This window comes from Kogia breviceps, chromosome X, assembly GCF_026419965.1.
Source record: "Kogia breviceps isolate mKogBre1 chromosome X, mKogBre1 haplotype 1, whole genome shotgun sequence".
Classification (NCBI taxonomy): Eukaryota; Metazoa; Chordata; class Mammalia; order Artiodactyla; family Physeteridae; genus Kogia; species Kogia breviceps.
In genome coordinates, this window is record NC_081330.1 from 24,721,734 (window position 1) to 24,741,408 (window position 19,675).

General features: G+C 37.3%; 1 protein-coding gene across 16 annotated transcripts in view; it reads left to right on the plus strand.

Moving 5' to 3' along the window:
* THOC2 (THO complex subunit 2) overlaps positions 1 to 19,675 on the plus strand; it is a 128,629-nt gene that overhangs the window by 40,309 nt on the left and 68,645 nt on the right. For all 16 annotated transcript variants that reach the window (XR_010838744.1, XR_010838742.1, XR_010838743.1 and 13 more), the window contains exons 5-8: positions 348 to 418; positions 1,290 to 1,411; positions 1,951 to 2,084; positions 10,685 to 10,851. Coding sequence is in view for 13 of the 16 variants with exons in the window: in XM_067024043.1 (XP_066880144.1) it covers positions 348 to 418; positions 1,290 to 1,411; positions 1,951 to 2,084; positions 10,685 to 10,851 (494 nt within the window). In the remaining 3 variants the exon portion in view is untranslated. The remainder of the gene's footprint in view (positions 1 to 347; positions 419 to 1,289; positions 1,412 to 1,950; positions 2,085 to 10,684; positions 10,852 to 19,675) is intronic.

Below are 19,675 nucleotides of genomic sequence, written 5' to 3' on the forward strand. Positions count from 1 at the left end.
AGGGAATTCCCAAACGTTTCCTTTTTTGAAAACAGTATTTTTTGGAAGCTTTGTTGCTTGCAGTGCCTTAGCACATAGCTCCATAATCAACTTAACCATTTTATGGATATGCCGATGGTGACAAGGTCAGTTTTTCCATATCAGGAGAAATTATAAGTATTTATAAATCTTTTAGTATTCATATGCACATAAAGGACTGCTTATGCTTACCACAGTTTAAATTTCTTCCCCAAATTCAGAATGAGGCATTTTAAATTTAGCTAGTTTTAAAGAAAACAGGTATCTTATTATAGTTCTGGAGTCTGGAAAAATCAAACTTTCATCTTTCTTTTTCTTCATCATTATAGATATTGAGACAAATTGTTTAGAAGAAAAAAGCAAGAGAGACTATTTTACACAATTGGTATTAGCATGTTTGGTAAGTTTCAAAAAACACTTTGCATTTCTAAATTTTATGTGGAATGATTGTAATCACAGATAATCATGTTAATGGAGGAGGATATTGACATTCAGTTGACTATTCATTGTAAGGTGAGATTTGGGTTTTGGAATGGCATGCTTTGTAAAATTAGACCTGCTAATTTTTTTCTATGAAGTAGGCATGCTACCATATCACTTAAATTATCTATGCATAGAAAACCTTTGGTGATATTCCTGACCTAGTAAGTTCCTAACTAAGGAAAAGGTAAGCATGTATCAAGTGAGTAGAAATGATATGGACAGCTTTTAAACGGAACAATTTTTCGTAAACTATTAGGCAAGGAGAAAAAGAATGGGGAGGTAGTTTAAAAATAATTAATTCCAGAGCTCATCATAATCATTGTCTAGCAAACCATTTTATGTTCATAAATTTAAAACCAAGGCGAAATGCCATTACTCAGACCTGGAAGAATGTCCTTGTCTTTGCTGCAAGGACAGACAATAGAATTTGACTTAAACAGTAGAAACCAAAGAAGGCTGAAATGCTGCATTATCTTAAAGAAAATTCAGTTGACAGACTCAATTTTAATCAGAATTACATCTGTAGTTCTTGTCATTTGTAGGTTGTATACAGCATGGCATATAATTTTTAGTGAATTTTTTAAAAGCTGCATGTTTCAGTACTTGGAGAGTCATCATTTTTGTTAGATTGAAGTTCCAAGTCTTTTTATAAAGTTGTTGATGTATATATATATATAAGGTGATTTTAATATTCTTATTTGGGAAAATAATTTTGAATATGTTTTAAGATTGTGAATGCATAGTTGGAATGCTGAGGAGTAAATGGCCTTTAATATTTTTTAATACAGTATTTAGTTTCAGACACAGTTCTAAAGGAACGTTTGGATCCAGAAACATTGGAATCGTTAGGACTTATCAAACAATCACAGCAGTTCAATCAAAAGTCAGTTAAAATCAAGACAAAACTCTTGTAAGTACATGTATTTTTATGTTGCAGATCAAGTATCTGAGCATGTTTGTTAGTTCTCATGTTGAATATTAGAAGTTTCTAAAGGCGTTTTGAAGATTTTTGTTGTTGTTGCTGTTAGCATGTGTCTTGGGTTTTTTCCTTTTAAGAGTAGCCTACGGTTATTGAGTCAGCAGTGAACTTTACCTGTGTGAAACCAATGTTAATTTTTTTCCGTGTTAGAAGTTAAAATAATATTCAATGCTTTTATTACTACCAATAAAATAATTTACAGCTGTGGCTTTAAGGTATATTCTTATCCATGATGGAAATAGTGTTATGTTATTAGAGATATCCTTTCCTTGTGTAATTAACATTGGGGTGTCCCTTAAGAATCACTGTTATTTTCTATCCTAAAAGATAGACAAAGAGGTAAACTTTCAACAACTGTTCTTATGATTGTTTTATATAAGAGAGTAAGAAAATTCAATGAGAATACAATACTCTTATGCAAGCTTGTTAATTGAAATTAATTTTATCTCCTTTATGATGTTTAATTTCAGTTATAAGCAGCAAAAATTTAATTTGTTAAGAGAAGAAAATGAAGGTTATGCCAAGCTGATTGCTGAATTGGGGCAAGATTTATCTGGAAATATTACTAGTGATTTAATCTTAGAAAATATCAAATCTTTAATAGGTAAGACGTATATCTATATATACTATGTGTTACTAAGATAAATTTTTTTAACCATTGAAGAATATCCATAAAGACAAAACTAGTGCATTTCCTATAGTTTTTTGTTTTTAAATTAAGAAATGGGAGAAGTGTCTAGCTTGTACTTTTAAGATTATTATCAGTAATAAAAAAATTTGGGATGATATTTATAAGAAATCTTTTTGTTACTCTTACTTTTGTGTTTGTATTAGTTTCTGCTCTCTAGTATTTCTACCTTTAATTTTTAAGTATTTTCCAGTAATTTTATGGAGGGCAGAAAATAAGTAAGCAAATGTGAAACTTTAATAAAATCTTCGGTGAACTCTTGAAATGTGGAGATGTTCAGTTCTTTTGAATTTGATTTTAAAAATACCGAGCAACTTTGATACACATTTTATTTTATCTTTACAACCGTCTGTTAAAGTAAGTGCAGATATTGTAAACGTGTAACAAATAGGAAAGTGTTACTTTCCCTACCTTTTAAATAGAATTTCTTTAGCATTGTTCTTTTTATTTGCATGGAGCATTTGGAGGAAATAGTTGGCTTGTACAGAAAGGAGGAATGAATGATAGAAAAATAGGGTACTCCTGATTTTTCAAGAATGGAAAGAATTTTTGCTATTTGTTAGGTGTTATGCTATCTCAGGGAAGATTTTGTAACACCTAGATGTCTTAAGTTTTGAGACCTGTTGGAAAAGTCATATTTCCTGCTTCACTGGTTATATTTTAGAGGATGTTTATGCTCAATTCTCAGTTCTTTCTCTGTTTTTGAAATTTATGGATGAGAAAGAGAGAGGAGGTGTCCCAGTCCTTATCCCCTTTCTCCAGATAAAACCAGATTTACTACAGTCATTTTTGTTTTTAGCTTAAGCTTTTGGTGGCCAACAGGTATAGAGGTAAGGAGCTTTTAGTTTAAATTTACCCTTTTCTTTGAAGTAAGTCTGATTCTGGCAGCTGATTTAGTCTCTTTGCTGCTTTCTTCCATTGTCAAATTAACACCAAGACTGGCAGCCCCCTAAGGCTGCAGGGCTCTTGCTTACCTGTGTAGCAGTGACCCATTAAAAAAAATCCTCCTGTAGGGTTTCCTTTCTGTTCTTTTCAGGGTAGGCTCTACATTTTTCCTGCATAATTTTGATCTAGTTTGAGATGTTTGTCAGTACTGCCTTGCTATAAGTTTGTCTTTCCTTATATCCTGCCATGTACTCTCTTAAGATGGTATTCCCCATAAAAAAATTCTCTGCTGTATAAGGTCCTCACTTTTTTTTTTTTTTTTTTTTACTTTATCTACTTATTTGTTGACATATCTTGTCTGTCCTTGTTTCTTCTATTTTTTTGTCCTTGTGAGTTTATACTTTTTTAGTCCTTTGTTATTTTGGGAACATTTCAAAGAGGGATTTTCTTGAAAGTGTGCTTTTATCTAACTGGGAAAAATGTATGCTGTGTACTTTCTTTTCTTGAACTTTGTCCGCATAGAGAACAGGTTATGTTACTGTCTCTGAAGAACAGTGTGACAGTCACAACTGCACGTTCATAACTCACGTGGATATTCCATGAGTATGAACAATTTGATTTCTTGGGCTAAACCTCTGTTCTAGTCTGTCAGGTATATTGCAAAGCATGCTAGCCCAGAAACACTCAAATGCTACCTCTGCAGTGTAGCCTTATATGGCCACCCCCCACCCCGACACTCCCTGCGGTTCACTGTCTTTCTTCTGAGCACGTAACACCATATAATGTGCACCGTATTTTATGTCACACCCCCACTGGAATGTAAGTAAGCTCCATGAGGACAAGGGTTTTGGTCTGTGTTGTTTAGTACCTCTAACCTCAGTGCCTGGTATGTAGGTGCTGGATAAATACTCATTGAAAAATGAGTGAATGTTTTCCCCCTTTCTAGTAGAATTTATAGTGATTCTTATCCTCTTTTCCCTGACATGGAGGATTTGAGAAAGTTCATCTCCCTGGCTTAGTGTTTGTTTCTCTTTGGCGAGCTGATTCCCTCCTCCCCCATCGTCGGAGAAAGGAATTTTTCATTGACATTAAAGTTGAGGTTAAGACTTCAATTCCAGTGAGTACTCACTCTTTAAGAGTTAGAATTTATCGGATTCCCCCTCAATGCAGACTTCAGGTAGGCCTTGTCTCATCTGTTCAGAGCAGTTCACTAACATAGCATCCTGCTTTTCATGGCATCTTTGGATGAGTTTCCTCTTGTTTATTCCCATTGCTTTCTCTTTAGGAGCAACCTAGACAGATAGTACCTTATACAAAGCTATCTCAGGTCTGATCTCCTTCACCAGCCATTGGCAGAACTGAAATCTGGTTTGGGAGGCATGCATTTTTTAAAAAAAAATAAATTTATTTATTTATTTGGCTGTGTTTGGTCTTCGTTGCTGCACGTGGGCTTTCTCTAGTTGTGTCAAGCAGGGACTACTCTTTGTTGTGGTGCACGGGCTTCTCATTGCGGTGGATTCACTTGTTGTGGAGCAAGGGCTCTAGGCTTGCAGGCTTCAGTAGTTGTGGCACGTGGGCTCAGTAGTTGTGGCTTGTGGGCTCTCTAGAGCTCAGGCTCAGTAGTTGTGGCGCATGGGCTTAGTTGCTCCGCGGCATGTGGGATCTTCCTGGACCAGGACTCGAACCTGTGTTCCCTGTATTGGCAGGCGGATTCTTAACCACTGTGCCATCAGGGAAGTCCCGAGGCATGCATTTTAGATACACTTATATTTCAGGGTACTTGGTCTGATCAGGAGAAATCCTTATTTATCATTCTATAGTTAAAAGGTAGTCATTTGCTCCCTAAAAGATTCTGGTACATCAGAATGTTTATGTCCTAAATATAATAAACAGTATATCCTATCAGATAGCCTTGGGCTATTTACTGCAAGAAAGCAAGGAATAGGAACCATTATGAGTCTGCCTGGTGTTTGTCTGACAGTAAGCTTGAAAAAATAGGAATGGATAGTGATTATTAGTCCCTTGAGCTGCCATATCATAGATGCCTCACAAATGATCCCTGCATCAAGATGGCAAAAAGCATCTTTTAGAAATTAGAGGAAAGGATATCAGAGATGGACTCTTTGGCCGTGCCACGTGGCTTGTGGGATCTTAGTTCCCTGACCAGGGATTGAACCTGGGCCCTCGGCAGTGAAGGCGCAGAGTCCTAACCACTGGACCACCAGGGAATTCCCAAAGATGGACTCCTCTGATTGCTGAACTCAACTATAAGCACTCTACTCTTCTGAATGCCCTTCAAAAAAGTAATAGTTAGCTCTTCTTTTCTTTCTTCTAAATTAGTGGTCAGCAAACCTTTTCTGTAAAGGATGAGATAGTAAATATTTTTTTCCTTTGTGGGTCATATGGTTTTTGTTGCAGCTACTCACTTTTGCCATTGTAGTGTGAGAGCAGCCATGGACAACATGTAAATAAATGAGTGTGTCTGTGTTCCAGCACAACTTTATTTACAAACATCGAATGGATTTGACCCATAGGCCATGGTATGCTGATTGCTGCTCTAAATCAGAAGTTCTGGCTAAAAATTAGTCATGGAGCTAGCTTACCTGAGTTTGTTTGTTTGTTTGTTTATTTTATTTATTTAGCTGGCTGTGCTGGGTCTTAGTTGTGACACGTGGGATCGTTGCCACGTGCAGGATCTTTGTTGTTGTGTGTGGGATCTTTAGTTACAGCATGCGGGCTCTTAGTTGCAGCATGTGGGATCTAGTTCCCTGACCAGGGATCGAACCTGGGCCCCCTGCATTGGGACCGTGGAGTCTTATCCACTGGACCGTCAGGGAAGTTCCGAGTTTGGTTTTGGAGACTGAAAATGGTTCTTCCTGGTTTTGGGTTTAGTGGTCCAGGATCTTTTTGGCCTTGGCTCTCTGATCCTTTCCTTCTCTCCCAGAATCAGAGCCCTCTTCACCAAACCTCAGGACCTTCATTTGTTGCCTGGTGTCCAAGATTGTAGATTTGGCTGGAGATGGGGAAGGGTGGGGTGAGAGTATCTCCTCCTTCAGTCTCACAAGTCCTCTTGGTTGCTTGTTAAGTGACCAGAGAAACATTAAAAACAAAATAAAATCCCAAGTAAAATGATTTTATTCTTTGGTAGATTATGGGACATTTAATCGCTTTGGCTACATTATCTTGAGTGTACTTAGTTATTTTGTCTTTGGGTCAGTATGGATGGATATAAGAGCCATTAAGCCTTGAAGCTTCTTATCTTTTTGTCAACTCTCTGCTATCCCTTGGAAAGGGAAACCAGTTGACTGCTTCCGTTCCCTAAGGTTTTGCTTTATTGGAGTTTCTTTACTATACACTAGTTACGAAGAAGTTGTTTATCTCTACTATGAAAAAGAAGACAGCAATTGGTGTTCTCAAGCATAGTTGTTTTTACAATTATACTTTTATTTTGTTGGGTGCATTTCTCTGCATCTTGGCTCTCTGGTTCTTACCTTGAGATGTGCAGTCTTTTGCAAATACTATTTCTTAGAAATAGTCTAGCATAAGTTATTAGCCTGTTTTAGTCCATTCAGGCTTCTGTAACAAAATACAGCAGACTGGGGGGCTTATGAACAACAGAAATGTACTTCTTACAGTTTGGGGGGCGGAAGTCCAAGATCAGGGTGCCAGAATGGTTGGGTTCTCATGAGGGCCCTCTTCTGGGTTGCATACTGCTAACTTGTTGTATCCTCACATGGTAGAAGGGACAATGGAGCTCTCTTTTTAAAGGGCATTAATCTGATACATGAGACTATGCTCTTATGACCTATTCACCTTCCAAAGGCCCCACCTCCTAATACCATCACATTGGGCATTAGAATTTCAACATATGAATTTTGGGGGTACAAAAAACATTGAGACCATGGTTTAGCCTGTTTCTAAAGTAATTCTATATGCCAGAGCCAGATCATGTCCTTTTGTTCAAAACATGGTTTTTCTTTGTCTTGTAAGGTTTATTCTGTCAGGAACATGATGGTTGATGCTATCATTCTGTTTTCTTGTCTGAAATGTATAGGCTGGACATCTGTCCCAGTCATGTTTACAATATTACCTTGGCCTTTTTGTTTCTGTTAAGAATCTCAATTTGACCTATTCCTAAAAGAACCGTTGTCACTTTTATCATATTTTTGGCCTCTAGTTGCAGTTACTTGCTCTAATATACTGGCCATCTTGTCCATCTTTGGGGAGCCCTCAGTTACTTTTCAGTGCATTTTTTCAAAGACGTATCATTCAAAAGGTGTGAACTCTCCTCAAGGGTAGGGAAGGCATTTTATTAATCTCTGTATCACAAGCACCTGGCACATAGTGGGTAGTTATTTAATGTTTGTTTAAATGAAGGAATGAATCCATGGCCATTACAAGTCCACCATTTAAAAATGTTTCCGCTTCCAATATGGTTCCCTGTTTGTTCCTCAAAAGGCATGTGTGTGTGTATATTCCTTAATGTAGCCGGTGGTAGAGGTAGGGAGCTAGGCTTATGATCTATCTCAGGATCACATGACTGTTGATGCTTGGGCTGGAAAAAGCCTTTTTTAAGATGTTTGAGCACAAGAGTGTCTGTTGTACCACAGCTGCCATTAGAAAAAAATTATCTTGGACATTTCAAGCTTACTTATTGTTACTAAAATCCTGTATGTGAAATAGCTTAATTGTTATTTAGCAAATCTCTAAGGTTTTAAAAATGGTTTTCTAAGTCCTTGGTTTGGCTACTTTTTTCATATTATGTAGCATAGGTCATTCCAACTGATTGGACTAACTTATGGCACCTGAGACATATAATAGAAAATTCCTAAGCCAGTTTTTCTTTTGTGAAATATACAAAGGTTGTTATCTATTATAAATAAAAGTTGCATCCTTCTTGCATAGGTTACTACCTTAAATTGCCTCGAGAAAGAAGTTGGTAGTTAGTTGACTGTACAGATCAATGTTAAAATAGCCTTCATGGAATAATACTGTTTAAACAAAGCATAATGTCAATGGTTCATATTGTAGCACATTGAAAATATAAACTTTAAAGCAATGTGAATGAAACACACTTCCATGTAACATGTTGCTGTTCTAGTCCTTATTCACAAGTTTTGTGGATGTAGCATAATGGGTAACTATAAGCCAGCCATTTTTTCAAAAGTGTATTCAATGTATCTTTTGTCCAGAGTAGAGCTTTATTCATTTTTATTTAGTTGATTTAACTTTTATATTTAGTAAATATAGGAGCAGTTATAAGGTTGGAGAATTTGCTAGATCCTACTTCCATAATCTGTTGTCAGTGGCTTTTTTTTTTCCAGCTTTATCTAGGCATAATTGATATACAATAAAATGTGCATGTTTGAAGTGTACAGTTTGAGTTTTAACACATGTATACACCTGTGAGACCATCACCACAATCTAGATAATGCACATTTCTGTCACTCCCCCCCAAGTTTCCTCTTGCCCATTTGTATTTCATTCCCCCCAGTACTTCCTCTTTTCTCCTCCCCAGGTAATCAGTGATCTGCTTTCTAAGCTATAGATTAGTTTGCATTTTCTATAATTCTTTTATAAATGGAATCATATAGTGGGTTGTTTTTTTTTGGTCTGGCTTATTTCATTCAGCATAATTATTTTGTAATTCATCCATGTTGTTGCTTGTATTAGTAGTTCTTTCCTTGTTATTGTTGAGTAGTATTCCGCTGTGTATTCTACAATTGTACTACAGTTTGTTTATCCATTCACATGTTGATGGATAGTTCATAGTGTCCTATTATAAATAAAGCTGCTGTGAATATTTGTGTACAAGTCTTTGTATGGACATAGACATTTTTTCTCTTGAGGTAAATACCTAGGAATGAAATGGCTGGGTCATATGGTAGGTGTTAAGTTTAACTTTTAAGGAAACTGCCAATTTTACGAAGCAGTCGTACTGTTTTACATTTGATATTTCCACCAGCAGCGTTTAAAAATTCCAGTTGCTATTTTGGAGTCACTTGTACATTCATAAGCCATACTTTTTGGGGGTGCAAGGACAGGCAAAAATGTTTAGAAGTTTTCTTCCCAGAACTTTAGATAAACATCTCTTTGGAGAAATTGTGAAAGTCTGGAGCTCTTTTCAGTAAGAGATGATCACTGTGTTGGTCCTTTCTTTCCTTAGTATGAGAGAAATGGAAGAAAATGTATTCTTAACTTTGCATTTCCTAAAAAGAGGAAAGAAATACTTCTTGTATTTGGAGAGTTTGGTTTTCCAAGTGTTTGCTAAGATTACGCAAATTAGACCTTAGTGTTATAGCATTTAATATACTTAACTGTGGAGATAATAGAAGTAACTCTGGAAATCATTAATAGGATATATAAGAATTTTCTTTGAAAAATCCTCTAAGTCATCCATAACGTATAGTGTTTAGACCTAACATCTCTCCCTAAGTTAACACAGTCGTTCTTTTTCCTCCAGTGTTAGAAGAAATCAGTGTTTATTTGCTTGCCCCAGATGAAGTGGTTAGCTTGCATTTAAGGGCTATGCCTAATGAAAAATACATAATTAAAAATACTAGAATTCCATTCAGCTTGATGCACAAGGCATGAGGGAACTGATAAAAACTGAGGGAACAGCCAGTTGATATGCTCACTCTGGGTCATAAGCATGCATTATATTGAGAGGAATGGTAGGTGGAATTGACTATATCATTTAAATTCTCTCTTTTGTTTATTTTGCTATGTGTAAATGGTTGCATTCTCAAATTAAATGCACGTATGATGTGACTGTGCTATAATATAATTATGGTAACAGCTGAAGCTGAATGCAAATAGAGGTAATAATGTATTAAGAGTAGGGTGGCTGATAGGCATGTTTATTAAATTCATGTCTATTGGCCCTTTTTAGCTTACCCTAGGAGATTAGCAAGGATAAGTAGCCATCGGTACCTATTAAGTGCTTCTTTCCTGCTCTACCTAGATTGTTTTCTTCCTTCTCTGTTTGCTTGTGTTTTGTCCCCAACTCCTTGTATTCTCATCTCTTTAGTATTAGTATTCCTGTTTTCCTTTAGAATGCTGCCCCAAACTACGAATGTGCAATTACATTTTGTAGTTTTGTTGCATATGTAAGATAAACTAAAAAATGATTATAAAAATCATGCTCCACTTTCATGAACCCGAACTTTTAACTCATTTGTCAACATTCCAAACACTTCTGCATAAAACATAAAAAAACCTTTAGTTGCCTAACTTGTAAGATGTATTGTTTGATTTTCATATTTTGCTAAGAATTAAAAATGTGAATCTCTTTCACTAGCGTGAGTAATCAAGAACTGATGAGATGATGTGGCATAGAAGAAATTTCACTTGACTTAGTGTCACAGGTCCTGGGCTCCAGCCTAAGCCCTGTCATTAACCCACTTTGCAATCCTGGGCAAGTCGTATTTCTCATCTGTAACATGTGGGGAGTAGCTGTGATGACCTTGAAAATTATCAAGATTTCCCTCTGGGGCAGGGGAAGCAAACTTGTAAAAGAAGTTGTTTTTAAAAACATTTTTATTTTACGTATGTTGTCCCTGAAGGTTAATGGCTTTTCTAGAAATTATGTATAATCACTTTTGAATTTGTGTATATCTCATCTGTTGCAGGATGCTTTAATCTGGATCCCAATAGAGTTCTGGATGTCATTTTAGAAGTGTTTGAATGCAGGCCGGAACACGATGACTTCTTTATATCTTTATTAGAATCTTACATGAGTATGTGTGAACCGCAAACACTGTGTCATATTCTTGGGTTCAAATTCAAGTTTTACCAGGTAAAGAAAAATGTGTGTGTGTGTGTGTGTGTGTGTGTGTGTGTGTGTGTGTGAATTTTGTGATTTTATATGTAAAATTTAATTTGAATTTTATTTCTTAATGACTGGTTTCAGCTCAGCCATTCTAGCAGAGGGGATAGAAAAAACTACATTAGTGGTATGAATGATGTGATGTGAAAGCCTAGAAGAAAGCATAATACGTTTTTGCCTCAGAGAGATGGAGTCAGGGAAGACTTCACAGATAGAACCTTTTTTAAACCTGGTCCTTGAAGGATGAGTAGGAGTTTGTTGAGAGTTGTCTGTGCAGAAGTAACAAATAAGTGTGTCAGTGAAGACGTGGCAGTATGAATGTACGTAACATATTGAAGAAATGGTACATAGTCTCATGTAGCTGGATTGTAAGATGTGGGGAAAAGAAGGGAACAGGAAGTGAGGTTGGAAAGGTTGGCACAACTTTAGATTGTCAAGGGCCTTGAACACTGTGTTGAGTTAGAATTTTATTGTACAGGTAGTTACCATTGGAATTTTTTATGGATGTGAATAAATTCTTGAGGCATATCTTACATCATTTTTCACGTAAACCACTACAGTAGTTATCTTGCAAATCTATGCCTCTGATTATTTCTCTTTCAATCCACCTTTCGTATTATTACTACTGTTACATTCTGAAAGAGATCTAATTAACTCACTGCTTAAAAACCTTTGCCTGCAGGATGAAATTCAGACTTCTAAATGTGGCAGAAAAGCCTCTTCACCATCTAGCCCCATTCTTTCTAGCCTCATCTTTAATGATTTTTTTCCCTCAAACCTCATATTCTAGTCATATTCAGTTACTAGCCATTTCCTGAACTTAGGTAGGGGTATTGCTATGTATAGACCTCTGTTTACATGCAGTTCTTTATAACTAGAAAACTGTTCTTACCCACCCCCCTCACCTATCTTTTCTTCATCTTGTAAACTTATTTATTCTTTCAGATCAAGTGCTACTTGCGCTATAAAGTTTTGGTGGGCACTTCACCCATGCATAGTCACTTCTTAAACTCTGTTCTCATAAAACTTGACACAGGCTTCTAGCACTTATAAGGTTATATTAGAATAAACCATGTCTGTCTCCTTTTCTAGATTGTTAGTCATGTAGGATGGTCTATATTTTCCTAATTTCTCTGGATTAATTTATTGCTTAGCCTATAGTAAATGTTCACTAATTACTACAAATGAGTGATCTATGTTTTAGGAAGATAACTCACTTGATAGCATGGAGGATTTTAATGTAATAAGACCTCTGTTGCCTTTTTGATATAGCTTTCCTAATTTGTCTACCTGCCTGGGATATTCACCTAGTCAAGAAATACACATTTATGGAGTTTTTAGGGTATGTTGTTGCTTTGCTAAGCACTGAGGATACTCTGGTAAAGAATGTCTATTCCTGTTCTCTGGAGCTCAAGTTCAGGATAGTAAGACAGTTTTCTTTTAGGATTCTCAAATATATACCACCTACTGCCTTTGCTTCTCTTCAGTTTTCCATTTCTCTGGAATGCCCCAGAAGAGAAATTAGATCAGAACTAAAAGCATATAGCTTTTTGACACCAAACAAGATGAATGGCAGGGTTTGGGGGCAAGAGCATTTCACCTTTGTTCAAAAATTAGTGATGGCAGACGTTCCTATTTCTACCAGTAGCCAGGGAGTCTGCTCTTAGTACAGAGAAAGAGAAGTTCAAGTGTTTCATCACATTTTAAGAGGCACCTTGATTGTTTTGGGTTTGAGAACCAACTGCTGAAGTGACAGGGTAGCTGAAATTTAACTTGGGCATGATTAATTAGAATATAGGTTAGGGCTTTGGAGACTGAGGTTTTTAGAGCATATTGCAGTGAATATGGATGACCTGCTGCTTAATATCAAGTATTGTTAGTTGAATGTGAGTTTCAGAATTAAAAATTTTTATATGAAAATATTCCTCATAATGGTAACACTTTTTGAGCTGAATTAAAATATCCGTGGGGGTTGACCAATGTTAGAATGATCCTCTTTTTAGTAGATAATGGGGCCTTTGTCTTATATAAGAAATACCCAACCGAGAAACATTTGATTTAGAAATGACCTATTATTGGAAAGAGTAACCCTTGTATTGCTCTGTATAACAGCATTCCCTTATTTCTCTTGCCTGAGCTATCTTGTTTTGAGACTCTGCAGTCTTAAGGACCACTGCGGGCAGGGGAAGAAATATCAGGGATTTTAGATAATCTGTGGTCTTGGGAGGTAAAGTAGGAAAAGCCATGAAAATAAAAAACTGCTTAGGGCATGTAACCTGGGGAATTGGCTCCTAGGCGTGTATGCTCACCCTGTGTATTGGTCCCTTGCCTGACTCCACTCCCCCCTCCCCATCACTACCTGAAAATGTTTACTCCCACTGACCATAACCCATGTTTTCACCAGTTGGAAGTTATTTGGATTAACAGGTTTCTTTTAATTTTTTTCCTTAATGCTTAGGACTTCTAGGCAAAGGTAATTATTTCTGCTATGAAGTCAGTGAGAGTGATTTTAATTCTGGTTTCAACCTGAGGTCAGCTATACTGGATGTTTTGACTTGGAAGGGTGGTACAGATGTAAACAGTTTTAGGGCACATGACCAATTTGGAAAATTGGGCAGGTACGTCTGTTTGATTCTCCTAACAGGGATTGCTACAATAGAGGGTTTAGGGACAGCATGAAGGTCAGCACAAAGGGCAGGAAGAAAGGAGTACTAGCAAGCATGAGGGTATGGAAAGACAGACTTGGCTGGAGTTGTCTTGCCACAGGAAAGAGGAAGGAGATGATGACTCTCACCCTTGATTTCTGGATTCAGAACACAGTAATAGTAGTAATAGTACCATGGTCAGGCACCGTTATAACCCACAATTTATTCATTTAAGAAAGATTGACTGAGTACCTCTTATGTGCCAGGTAGGGTGTTGTGGGTAGGAATCAGGAATTCAGTTTTGGGCATGTGAAGTTTGAGATACCTGTTAAAGATTCAGATATCCAAGTGGAGATGTTGAGTAAATAACTGGATATTTGTTTTGTGTTTTTTTTTTATAAACTTATTTATTTGTTTATTTTAGTTTTGGCTGCATTGGGTCTTCGTTGCTGCGTGCTGGCTTTCTCTAGTTGCGGTGAGCGGGGGCTACTCTTCACTGCGGTGCGTGGGCTTCTCATTACGGTGGCTTCTCTTGTTGTGGAGCATGGGCTCTAGGCACGTGGGCTTCAGTAGTTGTGGCTCGCGGGCTCTAGAGCACAGGCTCAGTAGTTGTGGCGCACAGGCTTAGTTGCTCCGCGGCATGTGGGATCTTCCCGGACCAGGGCTCGAACCCGTGTCCCCTGCATTACAGGCAGATTCTTAACCACTGTGCCACCAGGGAAGTCCCAATAACTGGATATTTGGATTTAGTGTTCTAGAGAAAGGACTGGGCTAGAAATAGAAATGTGGGTGCCAAAAGCACATAGATGATATTTAAAGTTGTGATACTGGATGAAATCATCAAGTTGGATATAGAGACATAAGAGAACCAAGGGCTGAGCCTTGGGGCACTCTGATGTTAAAGGGCCTGGGAGAAGAGGAGGAGCCAGCAAAGGAGGTATAGAAGGAACACATACATATAAGGAAAGAGGAAAACAAAAAGAATATAGCATCTTGGAAGCTAAATGGAAGAAGGAATGATCAATTCTGTTAAATGTCTCTGATAGGTCATTTAAGATGAGGACTAAAAATGGTCATTGGATTTATCAGCAGGGAGATCAGAACTAGCCATATTTGTAGAGTTTGGCTGGTGTTAAGAGAGAATGGGGAGAGTGGTATTGGAGACGGTGAGAACAGACAACTCTGTAAAAGAGTTGCTACAAAGAGGCACAGACAAATGGGGTGATAGCTGGTAGAGGAAGTGAACTCGAGATTTATTTTTGAAGATGGGAGAGAGAATACATTTATATGCTGACGGGAATGATCGAATAGAAAGGAAAACTGGTGATGTAGGCGAAAGAGGAGAGAATTATTGGATCAGTGTTCTTGAGTAGGATAGAGAGAATGCAGTTTATGGCATAAGTGATGGACGGAGTTTAAATAGGTGCATAGAGAATTCATCTGTAATAACAGGTGGAAAGGCAGCATATGTGGGTACAGTTGTTGGTAGGTGGGTAGATCTGATGGTGAGAATTTATAGAAGTCCTATCGATTGCTCCAGTTTTCGTGCTGAAATAGAAAGCAAGGTCATCAACTGAGAGAGAGGATGAGAAAGGAGGTATTGGAGCTTAGGAGAGAAAGTAGGAAATAGTTGTGTAAGAGAGTGGGAGAGTGAATGCACAAGAGAAACAGAGTATGATTGGCCAGCAGCATTAAGGACCCACTTAGGGGTGGATATGTGAAATTAGCACTTTGAGGACTTGTAGCTATTGGTAATATTAAAGTTCAGGATATGGAGTGAATGGCTGAGATAGGGTACAGGAGATCTTTGGAAGAGTGGAATTCAAGGAACCGAGAGACCAAGATGATGGAAGAATCACTAACGTGTATTTGAAAATCTCCAAAAATTAAGAAAGGAATAGAGTTGGAGAAAGTGACAGTGAATCAGAAGCTAAGATCATTCATTGCTAAGTGAAGGGCAGTGACCCAGGAGTCCACAGATGGCAACAATAGGACATAACTAAAAGTGGCAGAGTAGAGAACACCAGAGCTCTGTCCCTTCATGAAAACAGCTAATGAACTGGCAAAAAACGGAATCGACTTTTACAGAACTCTGGAATTCAGTAAAAACTTAAAACAACTAAGGAAAGGTTTGGTGAAGAAAGAAGCTGCTGTTTGGGCTAAGAGAGCACTGTGATATTTTGAATTGCCTGCCTACTGTCCCTCACACCCAGATTGATGGTGGCTGTGAAGATAGAAGCCTGCACTCCTAGTACAGATGGCTAATGCCAGAGGATATAAAGAATTGTTTTCAAAGAATTCAGCCTGTCTGGCTGCTACCTGAAGGATGGTGCAAGGGCCTGTCTTTTTTTTGCCTGACTGGGAGCATCCCTAGGGCTGGGGTGGCTTTTGCCAAAAACATTTGAAGACACAACTATTGGCTTTAGCAGTCTGGAGTAAGAGACAACAGTCAGACAAGCAATAGAGAGACTGAAAGCCTGGGAAGGAAGAAGTTGGATAAGGAGATACACAGGGGAATAAGGGCTTTAGAAAAGTTCCTGTATGTACCATGGAATCAGAAAAAAAAAAGGCCAAGCACATGCCCAGAACTGGCTGCATGCTCAGAAAAGGGCTGAGAAGACCCTAAGCTTTTTCCTCTGGCTGGCCTTCAGGCTCTACACAAGCAGGAAGTGAAGACTAAGGCAGAATTGTAAATGGCCTGGCTAAATGTTGAGGAGTGCCCTAACATAGAGCCAATGTGCAAAGACTGGAAGAGTATTTTTTTCTTTTTTCTCTTCAGGCCTTTAAGAAATGCAAAACACTAGCTGACCACTAAGCTAAAAAGAAACAGATTTCTGTGGCCACACACAATAATAGTATAGACTTTACAAAATGAGTTTAGCGAAGTCACTAAACAAACAGCAATAAACCACAGTAAGCAACATCAACAAATCCCATAGAGGGGGCAGAATCTGATTTTCAGAGTTGCTACACAGTATTCAGTATTCAAAATGTTCAGTTTTCTGCAAGAAATAATGAGTTATGCAAAGAAACAAAGTAAGGGTCATTCATAAGAAAAAGGAAATTAATAGAAACTATCCCTGAGGAAGCCCAGGCATTGGACATCCTAGATAAATAATTTAAATCAACAGTCCTAAATATGCTTATTATCTATAGGAAACCATGGGAAAAGAACTGAAGAAAACCAGGAAAGCACTGTCTCACCAGACAGAGAATATCAATAAAAAATACAGAAATTATTTTAAAAAAAGGAACCAAACAAATTCTGGAGCCAAAAAGTGTGATAACTGAAATGAAAATTCACTAGATGGGTACAACAGCAGATTTGAGAAGGCTGAAGAAACAATTAGACAACTTGATAAGTTAATTGAGGTTGAAAGGAGCAGAAACAGAAAAGAATGAAGAAAAATGAACAGAGACCTATAGGACACCATCAAGTGTACCAATATGTGGGGAGTTCCCTGGCGGTCCAGTGGTTAGGACTTGGTGCTTTCACTGCCGTGGTCCCGGGTTCAATCCCTGATTGGGGAGCTAAGATCCTGCAAGCTGTGTGGGCGGCCAAAAAAAAAAAAGTGTACCAATATGTACATTATGGAGTACCAGAGGCAGAGGAGAGAGAGAAAAGGGCAGGAAGTGTATTTGAGAAAGTAATGGTTGGAACCTTCCCAAATCTGATGAAAAATATGAATCTACACATCTAAGAAACTCTAGGAACACCAAGAGGGTGTAAACTCAGAGATCCACACTGAGACACATTATAGTCAAATTGTTGAAAGACAAAGAGAATCTTGAAAGCAGCAAAACAGATGTGACCCATTGCATACAAGAGATCCTCAATGAGATTGACAGCTGATTTCTCTTCAGAAGGTAGTGGGATGGCATATTATAAAATGCTGAAAGAATGAAACCAAGAATTCTATATCCAACAAAACTATCCCTCAAAAATGAGAGATTATGATATTCCAAGGTAAACAAAAGCTGGGGGAGTTCGTTGCTGGTAGACCTACCCTACAAGAAATGCTAAAGGGAGTCCTTTGGGCTAAAATGAAAGGACATTAAACAGTAACTTGAAGTCATATGAAGAAATAAAGAACACTGGTAAAGGTAACTACATAGGTAAATATAAAAGCCAGTATTACTGTATTTTTTGGTTTGTAGCTCCTCCTTTTTACTTATATGATTTAAAAGACAAAGGAATAAAACAACAATTATAAATCTAATTGGCACACAATGTATAACAATATAAAAGGGGGAGGGTTAGAGATTTATAGGTGCAGAGTTTTTGTATAATATTGAAGCTAAGTTTGGACTTCCCTGGTGGTCCAGTAGTTAAGATGCTGTGCTTCCAGTGCCGGGGATGCGAGTTCGATCCTTGGTCAGGGAACTCAGATCCCACATGCCATTCTATATGGCCAAAAAAAAAAATGAAGCTAAATTGATATTAATTCAAAATAGGTTATTATATAAGTTTAAAATGTTAATTGTAAGACTCAAGATAACCACTAAGAAAATACTTTTAAAAATAAATAGAAGAGGAAAGGAGAAGGGAATCAAAATAGCACACTACAAAAAAAAAATCAAACACAATATAAGACAGTAATGGAGGAAATGAGAAACAAAAAAATATATAAGACATATAGAAAACAAATAACAAAGTGGTGGAAGTCCTTCCTTGTCACTAATTACTTAAATGTAAATGGGTTAAACTTTGTAATTAAAAAGCAGAGTTTGGCAGAATGTATAAAAAAGTGTGATCCAGACCCACCAAGGTCACGTGACTTTTCTGTACTGTTAAAATTCATTGTAATAAAATGAGAGGAAAAAAAAAGCATGATTCATCTATATGTTATCTATAAGAGACTTACTTTAAGATCCAAAGATATAAATATATTGAAAGCAAAAGTATGGAAATAGATACCCCATGCAAATAGTATCCAGGAGAGAGCTGGGGTGGCTATACAGACTTTAAGACTAAATTTTTTATAATAGATAACAAAAGGCATTATGTATTGATAAAAGGGTCAACCTATCAAGAACATAACACACAACAGTTAATAAATGTATATGCACCAAACAGAGCCTTAAAATATATGAAGCAAATATTAACAGAATTGAAAGGAGAAATAGACAGTTCTACAATAACTGTTGGATATTTCCATACCTCACTCTCATTAATGGATAGAACAACTAGACAAAAGATCAATAAGGAAATAGAGGACTTGAACAACACTGTAAAAAACAGTTAGACTTAACAGACATATATAGAACACTCCACCCAACAACAATAGATTACACATTCTTCCTGAGTACACATGGAACATTCTCCAGGATAGACCTTATATTAGACCACAAAACAAGTCTCAATACATTTGTAACATTGAAATTATACAAAATATCTTCTTTGACCACAGCAGAATGAAACTAGATCGCAGATGAAACTAGATCACAGCAATAGTGAGGGATAGTGAGTGATAGGAAATTCAGAGCTGGGTGGGCTTTAGGGAGCATGGAGGGAGAATAGTCTGAAAACAACTATAAAAAGCAAAGATCATTCATACCCCATCTCTAGGCCTAGTAGTGTGAGGGGTCTGGGGAAAATAGCCACCACTTGACTGGGTTATAGTGGGAGTGGTGTTCCCAGTGAGTCTAGTCTTTGTTCAAGGTGAAGGGGGGAGGAGAGGTTTAGAGGATATATTTAGAGGAGAGGTTCAGGATATAGGGGGTTTTGCTGAGGATGGATCATGAATTCCAGAGGATTCCATGGAAGTTTTTAAAGAATGCTATGGATAGGTAGAATAGGACAGAACAGGGATTGTGCAGAGCAATATGAAGAGCAGTTTACTGGAGTTGACATTTGTCCTGAGAGTCGGGGGCTTCTTGTGACTCATTTAAACAGAGATAATTGGGAAAAATGAGAATATTCCTGGTGGATTCAAGTCAGGTAGTGAGCTTTTGTGGGTTTGCTCCAAAAGTGTGACCACCATTTGTTTTTAATGGGAAAATGTTTTGATACTAAATAACTGTTTAAAAAACATTTAGAATCAAACTATTGCTAAGTTGAAGACTTATCTGTCTTAAAACTTACAGTGAAACAATGCCTTTTTTATATGATATCTATTAGTTTCGTTAGCTTCATATATTATGTACAT